Here is a 19,022-nt window from a genome sequence, read left to right on the forward strand (position 1 = left end):
AAAAAAAATTCTTAAAATTATATCAGCTTTAATCATCAATGGTTTGGGCTTTAAAAAAATATTTATATTTGTATTTTGCCACACATGTATGTCTGAGTGTCAGATCCCCTGGAATTAAAGTTACAGACAGTTGTGAACTGCCATGTAGATGCTGGGATTTGAACCCAGGTCCTTTGGACTGAGTTGCCAGTGCTCTTAACCACTGAGCCATCTCTCCAGCCCCCAATAGTTAAGAGCTTGCTTACTGGTGCCTCAAAAAACAGCACTGTGCCTCTTACTCAGGAGAAGCCTGACGCAGACATTCCTATTCGTGGTGGCTGTCTAGCTCTGGTGATGCCCACCGACAGAAAAACATCAAGTTGGTATCACTGTTACTTTTATTCCCCTGACTCATCATCTTGGAGGCTCGCTGCTAACCTAGACCTAACCCTGGAAGCTTCTAGCCTAGGCCTAGAATGTTTTCAGCCCCCAACTGTCCCTACAAAAATGCCTCCTTGAATTTGTTTTTAGGATTTTATGTATTTATTTTCTTTATGAGTACCCTATCTGCATGTATGCCTGTATGCCAGAGGAGGGCTTCAGATCTCATATATAGGTGGTTGTGATCCACCATGTGGTTGCTGGGAATTGAATTCAGGACCTCTGGAAGAACAGACAGTGCTCTTACCAGCTGAGCCATCTTTCCAGCTCACCTCCTTGAATTTTAATTCAAAACATAGCTGTTCTGGCAAGAGATCACATCCAATGACCTTCTAGGTCTAGGCTGGAATACAGACACACCTTTAATCCCAGGAGACAGAGGCAAGATCTCTGAGTTCAAGGCCAGCCTGGTACAAAGCAAGTTCCAAGTAGAGAAAAGCTTAGGTCTAAGCATAGTGGTACCTGCCTTAAATCCCAGCATGCAGGAGATAGAGGATGCAGATCTCTTAAATTCTAGTCAGTTCTGTTCAGTCAGTTTGGTTAAGTCAGTGAGTTGAGAGGCTGGGCGGTGGAGTTGAGTTTGTGGCAGTTCAGTTAGTGGAACATGCTAGACAGACTGGGAGAAGACAGAGCAAACCAAAGATGAGGGGCAGAAGATTAGAATAGACTGCTAGAGTTAGTCTGATGGCAAGCAGAGCAATTCAGTCAGAGGCAGAGAGAGAAGCCAGATTCAACCAGTCAGCTAGGAGAGAAGTTTGACCCAGAATAGCTGAGTTGAACCAGCTAGCGAGAGTTCAGAAGGAACTAGAAAGGGTGAGCTTATTCAGCAGTATGTTTCAGAAGCTGAAAAATTCTAGGCCTAGATTGGATTGTCCAGAGGCTAGGCACTTCCAGGACTAGAATTAGGTTAGCAGCCAGAGGCAATAAGCCTTTGAGATGACAACTACATTAGGCAAATAAAAGTTACTTTAATAGTTAGGCAATGTGGAAATAACATGAGGGAACTGTCTCTTAAAAGATCTAAGTCTAGAAGCAGCAATTTCATTACTAACTAATGGTCTCAACTCCATTACCTGTTGATATGCAACTCTATGGGAAGCTGGGGAATATAGAACAATTGACTTCCCAGGAAGACAATGTGTATGAAGAACACAGCCAATTCTCCACTATAGCACATACCACCGTGTAGTGCGTCAAAGATATGTATGAGTCTAGGGACACACAACAAATCCAATATGAGGGAACACATGGGGAACTGGTTGGGAACCATATAGACACAGTGACTGGTCCCTCTTATCAGCACAAGGAAAGAACTGCCACACTGTCACCTGCTGCCTAGCCAGCATTTGGCAGGGTAAACGTACATGGGTTTCCCATGTGCCCCTTGAAAGATAACCAATCCTGAGGGTATATTGGGACCTTCCCTGGGAAGGCTTCTTGCTAGGTGAGACTCTTTTATCACTAGATGGCAGTAGATCCACTGTGTTCTAGCTTGCTGCCTTACCTGTGGTAAAACACTGACAAAAACAGCTTGGGGAGGAAAGGTTTCATTAGAGTCCATCATCAGGGGAAGCCAGGGCAGGAGCTTGAGGCAGGAACCTCGAGGCAGGAACTGAAGCAGAAGCCATAATGTGGCTTGACTAGCTTGCATCCCCTGGTTTATTCAGTTATCTTTCTTACACAGCCCAGGCCCACCTGACTATGATTGGCAATGCCCAGACTGGGCTGGGCCCTCCACAGGATCATCAAAAAAAACATCCCACAGACATGCCTGGAGGCCAATCCGATGGAGGCGTTTTCTTAGCTGGTGTTCTCCTCCCAGGTGACTCTAGTTTGTGCCTGTCTGACAAGAAGTAACCAGGATGCACTGTCAGGGTTAAGAGCTATAAATCTGAGGGGCAGTTGGTTTATATATCCTAGGAATCAACCAAAGTCAGTCAATGCACATGTCCCCCTGGGGAGATCCAGGGACATCACCAATACACACAAGGGTCAACATTCAAATGTTTGTCTTGGTAAAACACATCAATGATGTATTTGCTCGCTAAGTTTAATCTTCTCTAATATATCTTCATTCTGATCCCCAAACAAACAGGAAAGGTAAAGAATAAGCAAAAGATCATATTCTCCTAATACACTGAACTACAAGAGAATCACAAAACCCTTACTCCTAACACTCTTGAGCTCCTGAACCAAAGCCAAGTCACCAACCTTCAGGTCCCTTGTTATCTTAGAAAAATAAATAAATAAGTGTTTAAAACATTCAGCTGGATTTTTAGTCACAAATAATTGATAAAAATTTGTTTTCTGATTGTGAGCATAATTTTTCTTCATTTAAAAGTAGAATAAGGGGTTGGAAAGATAGCTCACAAAGTACTTCTCTTGCAGAAGGCCCAAGTTCAATTTTCTACAACCTTATCAGGCAGCTTATAACTGCCTGTAACTGTACCTTCAAGAAATTCAGTGTCTCTGACCTTGGCCACTGCACACACACATGCATAACATGACCTCATACACTTAATTAAGAAATAAAAATCTCTAAAAGTAGGACAATTAGAGGGTGCAGAGTGACATCTGGAAGGTTAAGTATTGAAGCACCCTAAAGGTAACAGGGTTTGTGATAACTGGACAGGGAGACATATCAATGGTGCATAAAGACGACTGCTGTAACATGATCACATTCATTAGCCGAAGGAGCTTAATTGTTTCAGAGTCCAGTTTTCTCCCAAAATAGCTAAACTCCTTGTATACCATGATTCCATCACCTTCAAAACCTGTCCTTCAAGGTCACCTTCTTAGGTAGGGGAGGGACTGGGAGAAAACACAAAGGTCTTATCTACATGTTCTTTGGTCTGAAAATGTCACTCACACCACCCACTAGTCACAATGCCTGCCTAATGCACAGGGCTGGAAATGTATGTCCAAAAAGAGGGCACCGGGGGAATTTCTTCCCCAGGAAAGAATACTGTAGGAAAATGGTAGGCAGGTATAAAAGTGGAGAGGGCTGTGGTGCATGAGGAACAGATAGCTGGAGTGGAGGAGTGAGTGAAGATGCAGCTGGACAGCAGAATGCCTGGGGAAGATTACACATGCCTGAGAAGTCGGTCTTTTGTTCCCAGGCAGTGAGAATCCCTTAAAGGATGTTCCACAGAGTTAACACAATCTGATTTACATTTCATAAAGACCACTTGGCAGTAAGGAAATTGAATTGCTTTGGGAGCAAAGACAATTAGATCCCCATAGCAATCACTGCAGTAGCCAAAAGTCCTAGAACCAGGTGGCCAGTTAGAAAACTCACCTGGGAAGGAGGATGACCTGGAAATGAAAGGCTCCAATTACTAGTCTCTGTGAAAAGCTGCACAGGGCTCTGTGCAATTACATAACTGGTGAATGCTTGGGGCTGAGCTGTCTCTGCCAAGATCACACTGTTTCTTTTGGAACTGTGTTCTCTTAGGACTGTATTACAGGAACACAATCAGGAGCACATGAATAACTGCAGAAGCAATAACACTCTGCCTGGAGAGCTCTGAAGGGATACTGAACATGCACCAGGTCTAGATTGATATCCACACTCAACTTCACTGTCTCCTACAGCTCTGAAAGAGTAGGGTTACTCTTTCTCTGCGGTGGAGAAAGGCTGTAGCAAGTCTGTACGGTTCTTCCTCCTCCTTTCGTCTACTTCTGTTTTATGAGTTTTGCCTGTGGACCACGTGTGTGCCTGGTGTGCCCAGAGGCCAAAGTGGGCACTGGAACCCCTAGGACTATATGGTTATGAGCCACCTTGTGGGTGCTGGAAATCAAGCCTTGGTCTTGTAAGAACAACCGGTGTTCTCAACCACAGAAACATCTATCCAGCCCCACTGTGATATTCTTAGCTGGCTGACAGTCTTGTGACAGCTCAAGGTGCAGATAATCTTAATGAGAATGTCTAATTCCGAATAACAATAAATAAACTGGCCCTTGTTGGTGGCTTTAAATTTTTCTCCTTCCCAGCTCTGCCTCACCGAAGTCAAGGAGCCTGCTTTGGGAAATGGAGGAAAGCTTCCTGCTCTGCACACTTCTTTTCCACCTCCTTGCTCATAATTCTAGGCCCCAGTACTGACAAGGAGAGGCAAGGGAATGCAAGTCTGGTCTGATTGGGTAGTTCTGTGCCCAATAGGCCTGACAGACATTTAAAAGAGTAATCTCATTAGTCCGATGGATACTGCACTATATCTGCTCCATCCCGAAACTGCTCCATCAGCCCAAATGTCTGACTCCTCGCTGCTTGCTATGAAGTCTCTTTATCTCTTCAAAATGATCCCACAGGACAGGTCAAGCCTACCCTACACTCAGCACAGAAGATACTCATGTGCTACTGCCAGGGCACAATCTGGGAACGCAAGCCAGTACCAAAGCAGCACGCTACTGCCACACTATCCCAACAGCCTGTGAGCGTTTCCTTGCTTGGTATTTTTCCAAGGGCAGGAGTAAGACTCTGGGCTCATCATTCCTCAATGGTAGAAATAAGTATTTCATGTTTACCAAATGGTCCCGGCAGATCTTAGCTAGAACTGTGAGCAGAAACCTGATTCTCTCCCCTTTCCTACAAACAGGGGCTGGGTTCTGACGGACCAGGAATAAGGAGGGTCTCACTATGTACCTCCTGGCTGGCCTGGAACTATGTAGTGCAGGATGGTGTCAAACTCAGACCGCCTGCCTTTGCCTCCTGAGTGCTGGTTTTAAATGTGTGCACCACCACCTAACCATCATTCATTTTCTTATCTTCATTTTCCTCCCCTCAAAATCTCAATCCTCCCCCTACTTTTATTCTCAATGAACAAATTTTGTTTCTTCTAAGGAGAAAGCCCAAAGACACTAGGAAAGAATTTCTAGGACTCAACACGGATGTACAGAACCAGAAACTGCAAGAGACGGTTTGGAATGCAGCACCACAATGAACCTTGCAGATGACTCCAGTCACCCTGAAGTTTGCAAGCCACTGGCTTTCACAGTTAATCCCTCCCATCACCACTTACCTCCTGACCCTCTCCTTCAATGTGTACTGCTCAGACAAGCCTCCTGAGCTGGGCAAGCTGTGGGTGAGATTGGACGGTGTGTGTGCACGTTCAGGTGCAGGTGTGGGAGCAGCAGGACATCAAGCTTCCCGCTTTATCACTCCACGTTACTACTTGGAGACAGGTTCTTACTAGCTCACCAATGTTCAGGTAACCTGGCTGGCCTACAAGCCCAGTATTCTGCCTCTACTATCCCAACCCTCCACAGCTCCTGCACTTTTATGCTATGTTGGTTCATGCTTGTACAACAGTACTCTTACCCACTTAGTTATCTCCCCAGGTTGGAAACTCATCATTTTGAATGGCCACACCAGCATGTCCAGTTTCCAGCAGATTCTTTCCTCTCAAATACCCTCTACATCGCACCAACTATATCTTGAGGTTCTCCTGCTGGCACACCTTTTCCAACACTAGTTCACAGTTCCCTTAGTATAAGCTCAGACTTGGCTTCTGCAACACTCCTGGTTCTATCAATTTCAGCAACAAACTCTAAAAACAGAACAATAAATATGGCTTGAGAAGACTGCAGTGAAATATATAAACCACCCACATGTGTACTAAAGAAACATTTTGCATTCAGTATGTTGAGAATAGAGATACTTCTGGGGAGGGGTCTTATGAAACAACTAATAAGCTATTTGGGAAGATAAGGAAACTTTGTTAGTGAGATGTGTGTTCAGTACCGACAGCACACACAAAAATACTGAATGGTGTCTGCTAAGGTTGGCCCTACAGTCCAGCCTCTAAACATGCCTTCTGGCCTGTGTTTTTCTTCAAAATCCTTATTCCTTTAGGACTGGAAGCACCTAATTGGTTCAGAATCCTGAGACTTATTTGCTCCTAGAGGGAGCTTTCAGGTCTTAGTTTTTGGGGACAAGTAGATAAGCCTATATCTGTATACCTGGATTCAAAGTAGATACCTTCTGGGTGAGCTCAGCATGTCACCCTTAATCCTCTTTCCTCAGCACTAGTTCAAGAAGTTGAGGACCTGTAGTTTTCCAAGACATGCAAGGTAGGTACCATGGCCAGACCCTGCCAATGAGCAGCCCAATCAGTTGTTGCTAATAAACAGAGATCCAGCTTCTTTATTAGCCCCTTCCAAGGAGAGCTTCAAATGCACTAAGCCTCCATACAGCAAATAAGCCTGCTTACATGCCTATACCAAACTCTCCCAATCTTTCTTGGTCATAACTAATTTACTCCAAGCTTGCTTAAGGGTGCTCTTTAAAGAACTGTAAGAGTGACAACATAAATACAATAGCCATAACCAGTTTATTCAGTGCCTCTTAGTATTCCCAGCTCTGGCTGCAGCTCTCCTCAGTTAACCAATACAACACGGTATAAGACAAGAACTTTACACTTTTCAAATGAGAAATGGAATATGCAGAAATTAAATAATTCCTTAAGATGGGTATGGTGGCTCACGCCCGTAATACCAATAATCCAGGAGGCTGAGGCAGGGGAACTGCCATTAGTTTTGTTTGAGGTCAGCCTGGACTAATATGAAATGCTACCTCAAAACAACAAAACTACAATTTAAATGATTCTCAACTCCAAAAAAGAAAGAAACTAAGTAACACCCAGCCCAAAGTGACAAGCTGACATTGGGACCTGCCATAGGCAAAAGGTGTCTACCTGCAGTCTTGAAGTTGAGGGAAGAGAAACTATGGACAAGCAGAGGTTGGTCAACACAATCAGAGGACAGCACAGTGGAGTGCCCAAATGCCTTCTGAGAGATGAAGAGAAACCACACCCAGAGATCCATCAATTCCAAGCTAACTAGTCTCCATGACACCTGAAGTGACCACAATTCCCAGATAGCTGTGTATCTATGCCCTCACGATAACCTTCTTGAGCCTGCCCAAGTAATTTCATGTTTTCTCTAGCCAAGAAGACTCCACTGGAGTAGAGCTGAGCTGGAGGCTTTACCACGGTGTTCTTGGTACAGACAAAGGGAGGTACCAGGTCCTGGATCACAGCCGGGGTTGATACCATCTTCAGAGTTCAGAGTCTGGAGTCTGAACTCTCCCTTTTCAACAGGTGTCTACTGGTCACCTGCGCTTGTAGAGACAGGGCTGAAGTTTCAGGCCTGAGAGTTGGGCTTTGGGTCCTACTCGAGGAGGCCCAGTCTTTTCAAAGTCAAACAAGAAGAAGTGGCTATTGGTCAGGTCCTAGGAGCAGAGAACACCAATGAGCTGTAAATCTTCACCTCAACCACACATCTCTGTTCCCCCTGCTCAGACAGCTTCCCACAGCTCCTCCCAGAGTTCTGTCTTGAAAGAGCAAAATGCCTATCTGTGGTTACAGCCTCCTTCCTGAACACCATTACCCAGAAAAAGGACAAAAACAAGGGGAGACTTCTTAGGGACTCCTCACCTTGTAGATGACCTTAAAGCCAAGTTTGGTCACAGCCCCCAAAAAGGACCGAAGATCCTCAAAGCGGCTGCTGACTTCAGCTACTTTGAGAAGACCCCTGGGAAGAGGAGGAAGTCATGAGGAAAGGTATAGACACATGTATGCACACAAAAATCACATGTTCTAGGGACTCACCCTGACTTCAGCACACGATTTGCCTCCTCGAGGAAGTCCCTGATGTTAGTCCCCATCAGTGAAAGGCAAAATACAGCCACGTCCACAGACTCATCCTCCAGAGGCACCTGAATGTTAGATGGAGCACACAGTGTTGTAAGAGGAGATTCAGCAGTAAGTACTTGAAGTGGATACTAGCATGGGAAGACCAGGAGGATTAGGCCAGATACACAGAGGGGCTTACCTGGGCCATGTCACATACAGTGACCCTGGGGTCCAGAGCGGCCAAGTCAAAACAGTGCACAGGGTTCCGGACACTTGAAGCTAGGCGGCAATCTCCACAGCCAAAGTCAGCTACCACCAAGGATGCAGGCCTGGGAGTGGAAGGAGGGAAGGGTCACATACTGGTCTGCTCAAAGTCCTTGATCATCACCCTTGACATGGTCCACAACACATACGCGCGCGCACACACGCACACACGCACGCACACACACACACACACACACACACACCACCATTACTTCTGGCGGAGATCTTTGGCGATCCGGTCCACTGGGTGCAGGGGCCACTTTTTCACTTGTCTTTGAAAGCCACGGTGATAGAGGTCAAAAGCCTCAGGGTCTTCCTGGAAGAGGCGTTGGGCAGTGCTGCTGGGCCCCGAGTACAACTGTTCATTAAGGTATCGAAATCGGGCCCCATCCAGCCGTTGCGTCATGCGAGCTCGAAGCGCTCCGGCTCTAGTCTCTTGACTGTCTGACTTTGGGGCAGGAGGTACCTCGGCCTCCTCTGTGGAAGCCTGGGGAGGAGCCTGGTCTGGAGTCTGAAGTGGCCGGAATTTGTTCTTGTGTCTCCGCTTATTCTTCTGCCGGTTCCGCCACTGTCTGCGGCTCAGGGTATGTGAGGAGTTAGGTGATGTGGACTCAGGGCTGGGCTTAGGTGGGTAAAGGGTAGCAGTACTTGTCCTCGAACTGTGAACTGCAGAGAGGAAGATGAGAAAACAGTTAGGTTTGATCCCCTAAACTAAAAGGCATGGCAAGTTATTCTGGCTACTCCCTTGTCCTTAAAGCACAGTTGATGGCCTGGAAAAAAAGTGCCTCCCAGCCAGCTCACAGTGTGTGTGCATGTGTGTGAGAGAACTTTGTCATCTATGCAGTCAGCTCACTGCCCCCATACACACATACATACACACTGGTACCTGTTTGATCAATACCGTCCAGGTGCTGGGTTGGGTGTGGATGGGAATATTTTCGGCATTTCCTCTTTCCTTTTTCTTCAGCAGAGGTCCCACCAAGAAAACCTTGTCTGTGGCATTTCCTTTCTACTTCCTTGCCCTCAGAGTCACTGATAGACGGTGCCTGTTTTTGACATTTCCTTTTACTTTTCTCAACTACTTCCTTTGAGGCGTTGGCAAGTGAGGGCCTTTGGAGGTGTTTGTTCTTCCGTCCTATCACCTCCTCATCCTCAGAGTCACTGCCAGGTAGGCTGGGAGACTGCTGGGAGAGAGATGCTGCTTCCAGGGCTCGTAATGTGGCCAAAAGATGGCGGCGTTTGCGGCCCTGGAGGCAAACAAGGGATGAGAGTAGGTGTGAGAATGGATGAGGCCCAGAGAATACAAAAGGCCAAGTGGTGGCCTGGTTCAACTACTGGTGGTTCTTCCCACTTAATGAGTCTGCCAGGCCCAGAACTTTCAGGCTGCAATTTCAACCTCTGGGAAGTTGGAGGGTAGAAAATGTTCCCATCCTACTTTTTTTTTTTCAATTTTATTTTATGTGCCTCAGTGGTTTTGCCTGCATGTATGTTTGTGTAAGAATTTCAGGTCCCCTGGATTTGGAGTTACAGACCATTGTGAGCTGCCACATGGGTGCTAGGAATTGAACCCAGGTCCTCTGGAGAAGAGCTAGTGCTCCTGACCACTGAGCCATCTCTCCCGGCCCCCTCCTACTTTTTTTAAACATGTAAAGGATTGTCAGTTGTTAAAGGAATGCGCTAAGGCCACAGAGCCCAGACGAGACTGCAGGTGTCCCAGCCTTTGGCAGACAGCACTACAGGGAGGCTTCTTGAAACAGGAAGGGCAGAATCTCACATGTCTACTAAAGATGTTCCTAACTGCAGTAGAGACAATAGCCTGATAGGAAGAAGCTGCACACAGGAAGGGTACTGGCTTGCATTAGGAACATGGGTACAGACATGAAAAGAACACCCTGGACTGAACGTCAGGAACACCCTAAGGAGGTACAGTAATCCTCACATCTGCTGAGGCTCATAGGAAATGGCCTGTTTTCTGGGAGGCTGATCTGGGGTTCAAGTCCTGAGGCTGGTCCTCAACCAGGTTCTGGGTTCCCGGGGGCCCCCTTTGAACAGTGATTCTGATAACCTTCCCTGTTACCTGCCTTCACTGTGTCCAATATACTTACCACACAGCAACTAAAAAACCCTTTCACGACTGGGGGAAGCAGCTCAGTGCTGAACGCTTGTCTACCATGCTGAAGCACTGAAACTGATTCCCAGTGTATAAAGTGTCGCGGGTGGGAGAAAATGTGGAGAAACCACTCCACTGCTAAAACTACTCTACTGTCTTCTACCCTCAGTGTACGCAAAACTTACCTAACTTTTCAAACTTTTTATCTACTCTGTGCTCCAAGCCCCGACCCCCGCATTCCCATGTGGACACACTAACCCTGGGGCTTCTGCTCCTTTTTCAAAATCTCAGGTACGCTTTTCTCCACACAAACATTTCACAAATTATATTTTAAGGTCAGATTTTGAGGAGTTCCCGGATCTTCAAATCAAAACTAACTCCCCCACCACCCCGACCCACAAGCAGCAGTGCAGGCTCTCCCTCCGCCCAAGAGGAACAGGGCGGCCCGGGCGGGTTTGCTTAGCTCCCTCAGACAGCCCATTCCCGGGCCGCTCACCTTGGCTGGCGGCGCGGTCGCCGGCCGCACCTGTGTGGTCGCGGGCCCGAGGCCCACGGCCGCCGGGGCGGCCTCGACCCACTCGGGCTCCTCGAACATGCCGGCGGCGAGCAGGGTCGGCGGGGCCCAGGCGGCGGCCCACGCGCGGCGCGTCAGGAAAGCCCGGCGCCGGGAGCCCGCCGGAAGCCCGGCTGCGGAGCGGGCGGAGGCTAGAGCAGCCCGCAGAGCGGGGCACCATCGAGTGCCGGCGCCGGCGAGCTAGAGAGGCGCAGGGTCGGAAGGGAGGGGCGGGCGGGCCGGAGGGGGCGGGCAGGCGGCCGGCGGGCGCGGCCGGACGGGAGTTTCCCCGAGAAGGCGCCTGCGGCCCGAGTCCGGTGAGTGCGGTGGCTCCGCGCCCTGCCCGACGCTGCCGCCGCAGGGCGCGTCTCCGCCATCTCCGCAGCGGTCTGAGCCGCTGTCGCTCGGGAAGGACCCCGGCCCCTTCCCCTGGGAGTTTGCCACTCGGGCCCTCCCCGACCCCGAGCCGTGCTCACGGGCCGGGACTTGGTGCCTCGCTGACACCCGCTCAGGGGACGGGCAGAGTCTCCCCCACGCCGCCAGACCTGCCTGTCCCTCGCGCCCAGGAGTCCGCCCCGCTGCCCGAGGCCCTTCGCGGACCACCGCTGTCCCCCTGGCGACGCCTGGTCCCCCGTCCCAGCACGGACAAGTCTGTCCTGCAGAACCAGGTTCATTCTCGTGTCTCTGCTCTCCCGCAGTCCCCCCAGGCTTCCCCAGTCCGGGGGCTTCCGTGCCGGGACGCCGCTATGGACGACATTTTCACTCAGTGCCGGGAGGGCAACGCGGTGGCGGTGCGCTTGTGGCTGGACAACACAGAGAACGACCTAAATCAGGGGTGAGCTGAAGCGCTGGCGAGCGAGAGGACGGCCGCAAGTCCTCTCTCCGCTATTTGGGGTGTGCACGTCGGGCGGGGCAGCTGACATTGCCATCCAGTGTGAGGAGTAGTAAGCAAAGAATATTGATGGAGTAGGGGTACACAGAGGAAGCTGTGTCTTGAGAGTTTGACTAAATTTAACAGTCGGGTTCCTGGGAGCTTTGCAGCTTCTGTGGACTCGTGTCAAAGGGAGCGCAGAGGGCCAGGGAATCGCCTGGAATTACTTGTGGATGGAGGGTAAGTTTCTGTGCCCCAGAGCGTTGGGTAGAAGAAAAGGGCAATAGAAGTCCGTAAGCAGAGTCCTGAAGCTGTGCAGTGACGAGACTACCCATTTGCCAAGTGTCACCCTTGATGCAATTGCCTTGACATGGTGTTTTGGACACTAGAATTGGATGAAGCTGACCTGGTATGGGATGTGAGGGAAAGTAAAGACGTGACAAGAGGTTCAGGAGGGTTAGGTTCTTGGACACTTGGCAGTTGCTGATGCTCCATTCTGGACTGATTACAGTTATGGTGACACTACAGTGCTGTGGAAATGTTTGGCAGGTTGTAAGTTATACCGATTTGAAGGTCTGATTGGGAGACTTAGATAGCACAAATTATCATTTAAATGGCACCTGAAGATTCTATAGTGTGGAAATTAGTGCCTCAGAAGAGTAGAAAATAAAGGCAGAGGATGAGAAGCCTGGCAGACTGGCAGGGAGCAGCCATCGGAAGGAGAAATAGGAATATGGATTAAGATTAGAGAATGAATGTTTTAATGAAAGGAGAGCAGTCAATTGGAGTGTAGGCTACTGGTAAGTCAAAGAACATGAATGAGAATCTTAAAAGCCTTTATTTAGCCAGGCATGATGGTGTACGCCTGTAATACCAGCACAGGGGAGGCAGAGGCAGAGGCAGGTAGATCTCTGTGACTTTGAGACCAGCCTGGTCTACAGAGCAAGTACTAGGACAGACCACATAGAGGCCATACAGAAAAGCCCTGTCTCAAAAAGAAAAAAGTATTTAACTTACATTTAGAATATATTTTGTGTGAATGCTATGGCAGAAAAGTAACAGGAAACTGCATTACACTGGATTCCTTCAAAAAGGAACACTACTTGTGGCGGGTGCTGGGGTCCTTGAACTAGACATAACCTACACTCTAGAGATGGCAGGCTTCTGACAGGGAGAAAAATCAATGGGAGGTGAGGAAACAGAAAATGGGAACACTTTCTAAAACACTGGTGATATAGGCAAGCAAGAAAAGCAGTGTTGGGAGAGTGTAATAGGTGCTTTTGATTTTCTTTTGGAGACAGAGTGTCATATAGTTCAGAATGGCCTTTAGCTCTCCATCCTTCTGCCTCAGCCTCCTGACTGCTGGGATTTCAGCTTGTTGCCACTGTGTCTGCATAAAAGAGTGTATTTTTTAGGTTGGAAAGGGTCACCTAGGCCAGGTTTCACCAGCTCCCATTAGGCTGTATGTTATTTTTCTGCAATATTCAAAGTTGTTTCTTCCCCCCCCACACACCCCACATAACTTATATGCTCTGGTAGACACTAAGCTGTGTCTAGTGGGAGTGGCATCTTGGAAGATTCCTTGCTGTCAAAAGGTGAAAGGGTATCATTAGGGAAACCAGAAAGTTTTGCTGGCTTGAGGGGACAGGGTGTGGTGCTGGAGGCAGTTAACTCCCTGCAGGCTTTCTTGAGATAGAAATTCAGGCCCTGAAGTGACAGTAGGCAAAACCCTGTGCATTTTGTCCTCAAACTTGAGCTTACTCCGAGGTCACTGCTGGATTAAAAGTCTGGGAGACAAGACTGATATGAAGGGATGTACTCACATCTTGGGAAAGCCTTTACTGATTTATGTTAATAGATGAGGGCAAACTGGAGGGGCAGTTACCTCCTTCAGCTGTTAGGGGATTCTGGGTGACCAAGCCGGGATCGGGATCAGCGCAAGGCCCCTCCTTCAGTCCCCTCACAGGAAGTGACCACAGCATGAAGGCATCTGGAGGCTGCAGGCCTAGACCACAGACCCGCCCCCTGTTCCGCCCCTTAGATCTGCATCCCAGGACTGGAGGGAATTTCCTTTTATGGCTCCAGGCTGTCAGTTTGACCCAACCCACCCAACTGTTTTGTTCGTACACTTCTCTTTATGAAATATGTGTCCTTAGGGAATGAAAATACAGATCAGATAGTTTATATTCTAAAGCTTCCATTTACGTTTTGTGTAAAGTAGGAAAATCCCGTTTTGTGTGGTTACCTGCCTCATCAGTAATCAAAAGCATGTTTCCTTGTCATTATATCCCTCCAAAACATTTTAATTCCATTCCATTTTTAGATGTTAGTTTCAGTACCAGAGCCAGATATTAAGCTTGTTCCCTTTCCTAAGTTATGGCCTGTCTTCTTCAGTATGCCCCTCTCCCCTATTAACCTGCATAGAACATCAATTCTCAGCCTATACTCAAGCATATGGTCTAAGAGGCAAGACAGCTCACAACAAATTCTTAAAATCAGTCAGTGTAACTCTATAGTAAGGAGATGCAGTGGAACAAGGATTATAGATGTTATTAACAAGATGTATGACTGGAAATAAAGCTTAGTGGTGTAGCATGTGCCCAGTATATGGGATGTCCTGGGTTTGATTCCTAACACTGTAAAAAAGGGAGGACAAGGAGTCAGTGAAGTCAGAGGATGCCAGGAAGAGTACCACCACCTAACCAAGTACGACTGCTAGGATAGGGGTTGTGGCAAGTGGCCATGAAAGTAATAAACCTTACAACTGTTGGGATATCTAGGCGATTGTTTGGGTGTGAAGCTCAAGGGAAATCTGAACTGAACTTTAGGAATTGCCAATACGACTAAGAACTAAGTACTAGAGAGCAAGCCTTCTCAGTGAATATAGACTTTTTCCCCCAATGAATAAGCTTTTGTCCCCCACAACTCCAGCTTAGTGTTTCTGCCCTTTTCTCTAAGGGATGATCATGGCTTCTCCCCCTTGCACTGGGCCTGCCGAGAAGGCCGCTCTGCAGTGGTTGAAATGCTGATTATGCGGGGAGCCCGGATCAACGTGATGAATCGTGGGGATGACACCCCCCTGCACCTGGCAGCCAGTCATGGACACCGTGACATTGTACAGAAGGTATGGGTAGACCCTTCACCACCCGTATCTCAAACTCACAATATGAAGTCAGTAACGGGCACTGTCATGGGGGGAATGTGCAGTTCTTTCCTTGTGCCTGGACACAGCTATCTCACATTTGGGACTGTCTGACTGTGCCTTTTTCCTTTCTTGGCTGTGGGCTGTAGCTGCTGCAATACAAGGCTGACATTAATGCAGTGAATGAGCATGGGAATGTACCCCTTCACTATGCCTGTTTCTGGGGCCAAGACCAGGTGGCAGAGGTAAGTACTCAGACCCATGTCCGAGGATGAGTGGAAAGCCAATTGAACATGGAACCATTAGTCCATTCTGTCAGTCCCACTGTGTGGCACTCACAGAATTGTGCCCCACACCGAGTATGTCTATGACTCACAGTAACAGAGGCCCCTGAACAGTTACCTTTTCTTTTCAGGACCTGGTGGCCAATGGGGCCCTTGTAAGCATCTGTAACAAGTATGGAGAGATGCCTGTGGACAAAGCCAAGGCGCCCCTTAGAGAGCTCCTCAGAGGTCACTCTCTACCCCAGCTCCTGTCCTCTTGTCCCACCTTGCATCTCTTCCCTCCACAGCACAGTTATTCTGAGACTGTTTTTCTTCCCCAGAACGGGCAGAGAAGATGGGCCAGAATCTCAGCCGTATACCATACAAGGACACATTCTGGAAGGGGACCACTCGCACTCGGCCCCGTGAGTCACTGCTGTGGGGGAAGGGTTGGAACGCAGGCTCCTGCGCTGTTGGGGTCATGTTAGGGTGAAACTGGGGACCTGACCTGCCCATATTCTCAGGAAATGGGACCCTGAACAAACACTCCGGTATTGACTTCAAACAGCTCAACTTTCTGGCAAAGCTCAACGAGAATCATTCTGGAGAGGTGATCCCTGCCCTTCTTGCTTCTCCTTCTCCAACAGCCACAAACTGTCCACTCTGTATTCCTAATTAAGATTTTCTTCCAGTTAGTAGAAAAGAAATGGTATAGCTGAGCTAAAGCGTTGTAACTTCTACCTGTCCTTCAGCTCTGGAAAGGCCGCTGGCAGGGTAATGACATTGTTGTGAAGGTGCTGAAGGTTCGAGACTGGAGTACAAGGAAAAGCAGGGACTTCAATGAGGAGTGTCCCCGGCTCAGGTGAGACAGTTCAAGTGTGAGCTGTTGTTTCCAAGGGACCCAAATAGTACTGAAAAGGGAGATTGTGTTGGGTCTTACCACTCTCTCTCCCAGGATTTTCTCACATCCAAACGTGCTTCCAGTGCTGGGTGCTTGCCAAGCTCCACCAGCTCCCCACCCAACCCTCATCACACACTGGATGCCATATGGATCTCTCTACAATGTACTACATGAAGGCACCAGTAAGGATGCTGGTCTTGTTGGGGAGGGATTGGAGTAGGGGTGGGAGACTATAAACTGTTGGTTCTTGCTTCCTGTTAGATTTCGTTGTGGACCAGAGCCAAGCTGTAAAGTTTGCTTTGGACATGGCAAGAGGCATGGCTTTTCTCCATACACTAGAGCCTCTCATACCTCGGCATGCACTCAACAGCCGAAGCGTAATGGTAAGGCCACAAGTTCACTGCTGGTCCCCAAAACCCTTTGCCTGCCTAGAATAGGACCCACCTTTTTCAACTTAACTTCTCTTCCTCAGATCGATGAAGACATGACTGCCCGAATCAGCATGGCTGATGTCAAGTTTTCTTTCCAGTGCCCTGGACGCATGTATGCACCTGCCTGGGTGGCCCCTGAAGGTAGGTGGAAGGCACAGTGTTAGGAAATTAAGAAGAACCAGCCAGTGACAGTAGAAGAGGCAGAGACTGGGCAGGTTAGGAAGCTGGAATAGTAAGCCCTATTCCTTCTAGCCCTGCAGAAGAAGCCTGAAGACACAAACAGACGCTCGGCAGACATGTGGAGTTTTGCGGTGCTTTTGTGGGAACTGGTGACACGAGAGGTGCCCTTTGCTGACCTCTCAAATATGGAGATTGGAATGAAGGTGAGCACAGAACTGCAGATACTTGCAGAGGTGTGGTGGTACTGACAATCACTGTGGTAAGCATTTCTCACAATTAATACAGATACACAGTAATGTTACCATTCAAGGGTCAAAAGGTTTTTACCTATATGGCGAATTCTGACGCTCACTCTGTTCCTCATAATTTGCAGGTGGCACTGGAAGGCCTTCGGCCGACCATCCCACCAGGCATCTCCCCCCATGTGTGTAAGCTCATGAAGATTTGCATGAATGAAGACCCTGCAAAGCGACCAAAGTTTGACATGATTGTGCCCATTCTGGAGAAGATGCAGGACAAGTAGGACTCGAAGGTCCTTGCCCAAACTCCAGAGGTGTCAAAAGTTTGGGAAGTGCACTTCCCCAAAGCTGAAGGCCTCCGATTGCCTCCCCTGTCTCCAGTCATGGTACTTCCCCAGTTACGGGGCTAATCCCCTACTCCCATCCCTACTACTGTAGCCCCAAAGAGGGGCTGGGCTCAGAGCTTTGTCACTTTCCACATGATGTCTCCCAACATGGGAGGGATCAGCCCTGCCTGTCACAATAAAGTTTATTATGAAAACAGGCTGGTGTGGGGACAGAGGGAAAGACAAATACATCTTGGGTTGGGTGGCTCAGGTGAAGTAGTGCGGCTTCTTCACATTGATGCCATACTCGCTGAGGGCTGGGGTCAAGTCTTCCATGGTTAAGGTGTACTTGCGGTCCTGGGGGAAGAAGGAAGACCACCAGCTGAGCACAACAAGCCCAGGTTCCAATCTCACGGGTGACCCTGAGCAGGCCCGACACCTCCCCTAGGATGCTGTTTCCCCATAGAGGTTTCAGAATAGGTCAAGCCTGTAGTGCTGTATGTGAACCTCCTTTCACACCTTGCTCTTGCTCCGGGAGCTGCCAGAGGCTGTGCCTTTCATTTTGCAGTGCTGTAGGGCATCGTTGGCGATGTCTGAGATGAATTTCTGGGCAGCTAATGAGATGAGCCGAATTCTAGAGAGGAAAGAGGGGCGTGGGGATAATAAGATGGCAAACTCCACCCAGCACTCAACAGTCTAACCTACCCTGAGCTTACTCACATGCGTGGGTCTGAAGCTTCAAAGCCAGCACGGTTCAGGTAGTAACCAGTCACTGCATCTGGGATCTGAGAAATCAAATTAAACAGTATTAGCTCTGCGCCCTGATGCGCTGGGTGGGGCGGAAGAGTCAAAAGAGCTAGCAGTGTAGCAAAGAGGATGCCCGACAGCACGAAGGTGTGGTTGAACGGCACGAGAATGAGGCAGATGGCCTTGTTCAGGGAGCCCACCGTGGGTGTGTAATCCTCCAGCTGCATCAGGAAGTCCACCAGAGGTGTGCTGGACACTACGGGCTTCACTTCTCCATTGGCCGCGTTTGGCAGGGCGTAAACCCCGTTAGACATTGCCCCCTCCGGGGGTGCCGCGCCGCCCGCTGCCACCGAAGCTGAAGGAGAAGCAACAACGGAGGTGAGTGGAGCAGGGATCTCCGCCGCGGCGCCCAGTCCGAGACCCCTCCCTCACACAGCCCGGCGCTCACCCGGCCCGCGCCGCTCCGCCGGCTCCCCGGCCCGCGCCGCGACGGGGCCCGCGCCCACAGTGGTGGCTCCAGCCCCGGGACCCCCTGCCGTCCCCGCGGGGCTGGCTTTGCTCTCCGCCGCCGTGCTGATGGGCAGCGCGGCGGGAGCCGACACAGGGGGCGCAGGACCCGCCACCGAGGCGGCACATGCCGGCGCCGCCTCGGGGTCCGCGCCGGAGCCGCTGCAGCTCATGGGGCCGGTGGGAGAGGCGGCGAACAGAGCCGCTTCCGCTTCCGCTTGTTCGGGCGCACGCCGCTTGACGTCACGGCGCCCGCCCACCTCTCGGCGGGCCGGCGGCCAGCCGCGGCTCAGACGCCTCCGTGCCCCGACCTCGGCAGGGCTGTGGGCGGAGGCCAGCGGCAAGAGGTGTGGCCGCCCCGCTGCGGCTCCACCCTGCCCGGGCGGAGCCCCACCGCCTCCAGAGCTGCGCGCTGCCCCGCGGCGCGGGCTTCGCGG

The 19,022-nt window shown here is 49.6% G+C and overlaps 3 protein-coding genes across 4 annotated transcripts; 1 reads left to right on the forward strand and 2 right to left on the reverse strand.

Moving 5' to 3' along the window:
• Positions 1-6,730: 6,730 nt before the first annotated feature.
• Positions 6,731-11,129, reverse strand: Rrp8 (ribosomal RNA processing 8). Its single transcript, XM_021655070.2, has 7 exons — positions 10,922-11,129; positions 9,202-9,562; positions 8,528-8,981; positions 8,251-8,380; positions 8,028-8,134; positions 7,854-7,950; positions 6,731-7,648 (listed from the first exon to the last, which is right to left on the reverse strand). The coding sequence occupies exons 1-7, from the start codon at positions 11,018-11,020 to the stop codon at positions 7,529-7,531; spliced, it is 1,368 nt and encodes a 455-aa protein (XP_021510745.1). The 5' UTR covers positions 11,021-11,129; the 3' UTR covers positions 6,731-7,528.
• A 553-nt stretch (positions 11,130-11,682) lies between these two features.
• Positions 11,683-17,548, forward strand: Ilk (integrin linked kinase). 2 transcript variants are annotated; one of them, XM_021655072.2, is made up of 12 exons: positions 11,683-11,813; positions 14,808-14,973; positions 15,141-15,236; positions 15,407-15,503; positions 15,596-15,679; positions 15,779-15,864; positions 16,007-16,116; positions 16,210-16,337; positions 16,417-16,538; positions 16,628-16,727; positions 16,839-16,969; positions 17,140-17,548. In XM_021655072.2, the coding sequence occupies exons 1-12, from the start codon at positions 11,725-11,727 to the stop codon at positions 17,287-17,289; spliced, it is 1,359 nt and encodes a 452-aa protein (XP_021510747.1). In that variant the 5' UTR covers positions 11,683-11,724; the 3' UTR covers positions 17,290-17,548. The 2 variants fall into 2 exon arrangements, with proteins under 2 accessions (XP_021510747.1, XP_021510748.1); XM_021655073.2 differs by lacking the exons at positions 15,407-15,503; positions 15,779-15,864.
• On the reverse strand, positions 17,521-18,786 carry Taf10 (TATA-box binding protein associated factor 10). The gene is made up of 5 exons (XM_021655074.2): positions 18,527-18,786; positions 18,279-18,433; positions 18,052-18,116; positions 17,851-17,965; positions 17,521-17,688 (listed from the first exon to the last, which is right to left on the reverse strand). The coding sequence occupies exons 1-5, from the start codon at positions 18,756-18,758 to the stop codon at positions 17,599-17,601; spliced, it is 657 nt and encodes a 218-aa protein (XP_021510749.1). The 5' UTR covers positions 18,759-18,786; the 3' UTR covers positions 17,521-17,598.
• Positions 18,787-19,022: the final 236 nt, after the last annotated feature.

Source organism: Meriones unguiculatus, chromosome 14 (genome assembly GCF_030254825.1).
Source record: "Meriones unguiculatus strain TT.TT164.6M chromosome 14, Bangor_MerUng_6.1, whole genome shotgun sequence".
NCBI classification, from domain to species: Eukaryota; Metazoa; Chordata; class Mammalia; order Rodentia; family Muridae; genus Meriones; species Meriones unguiculatus.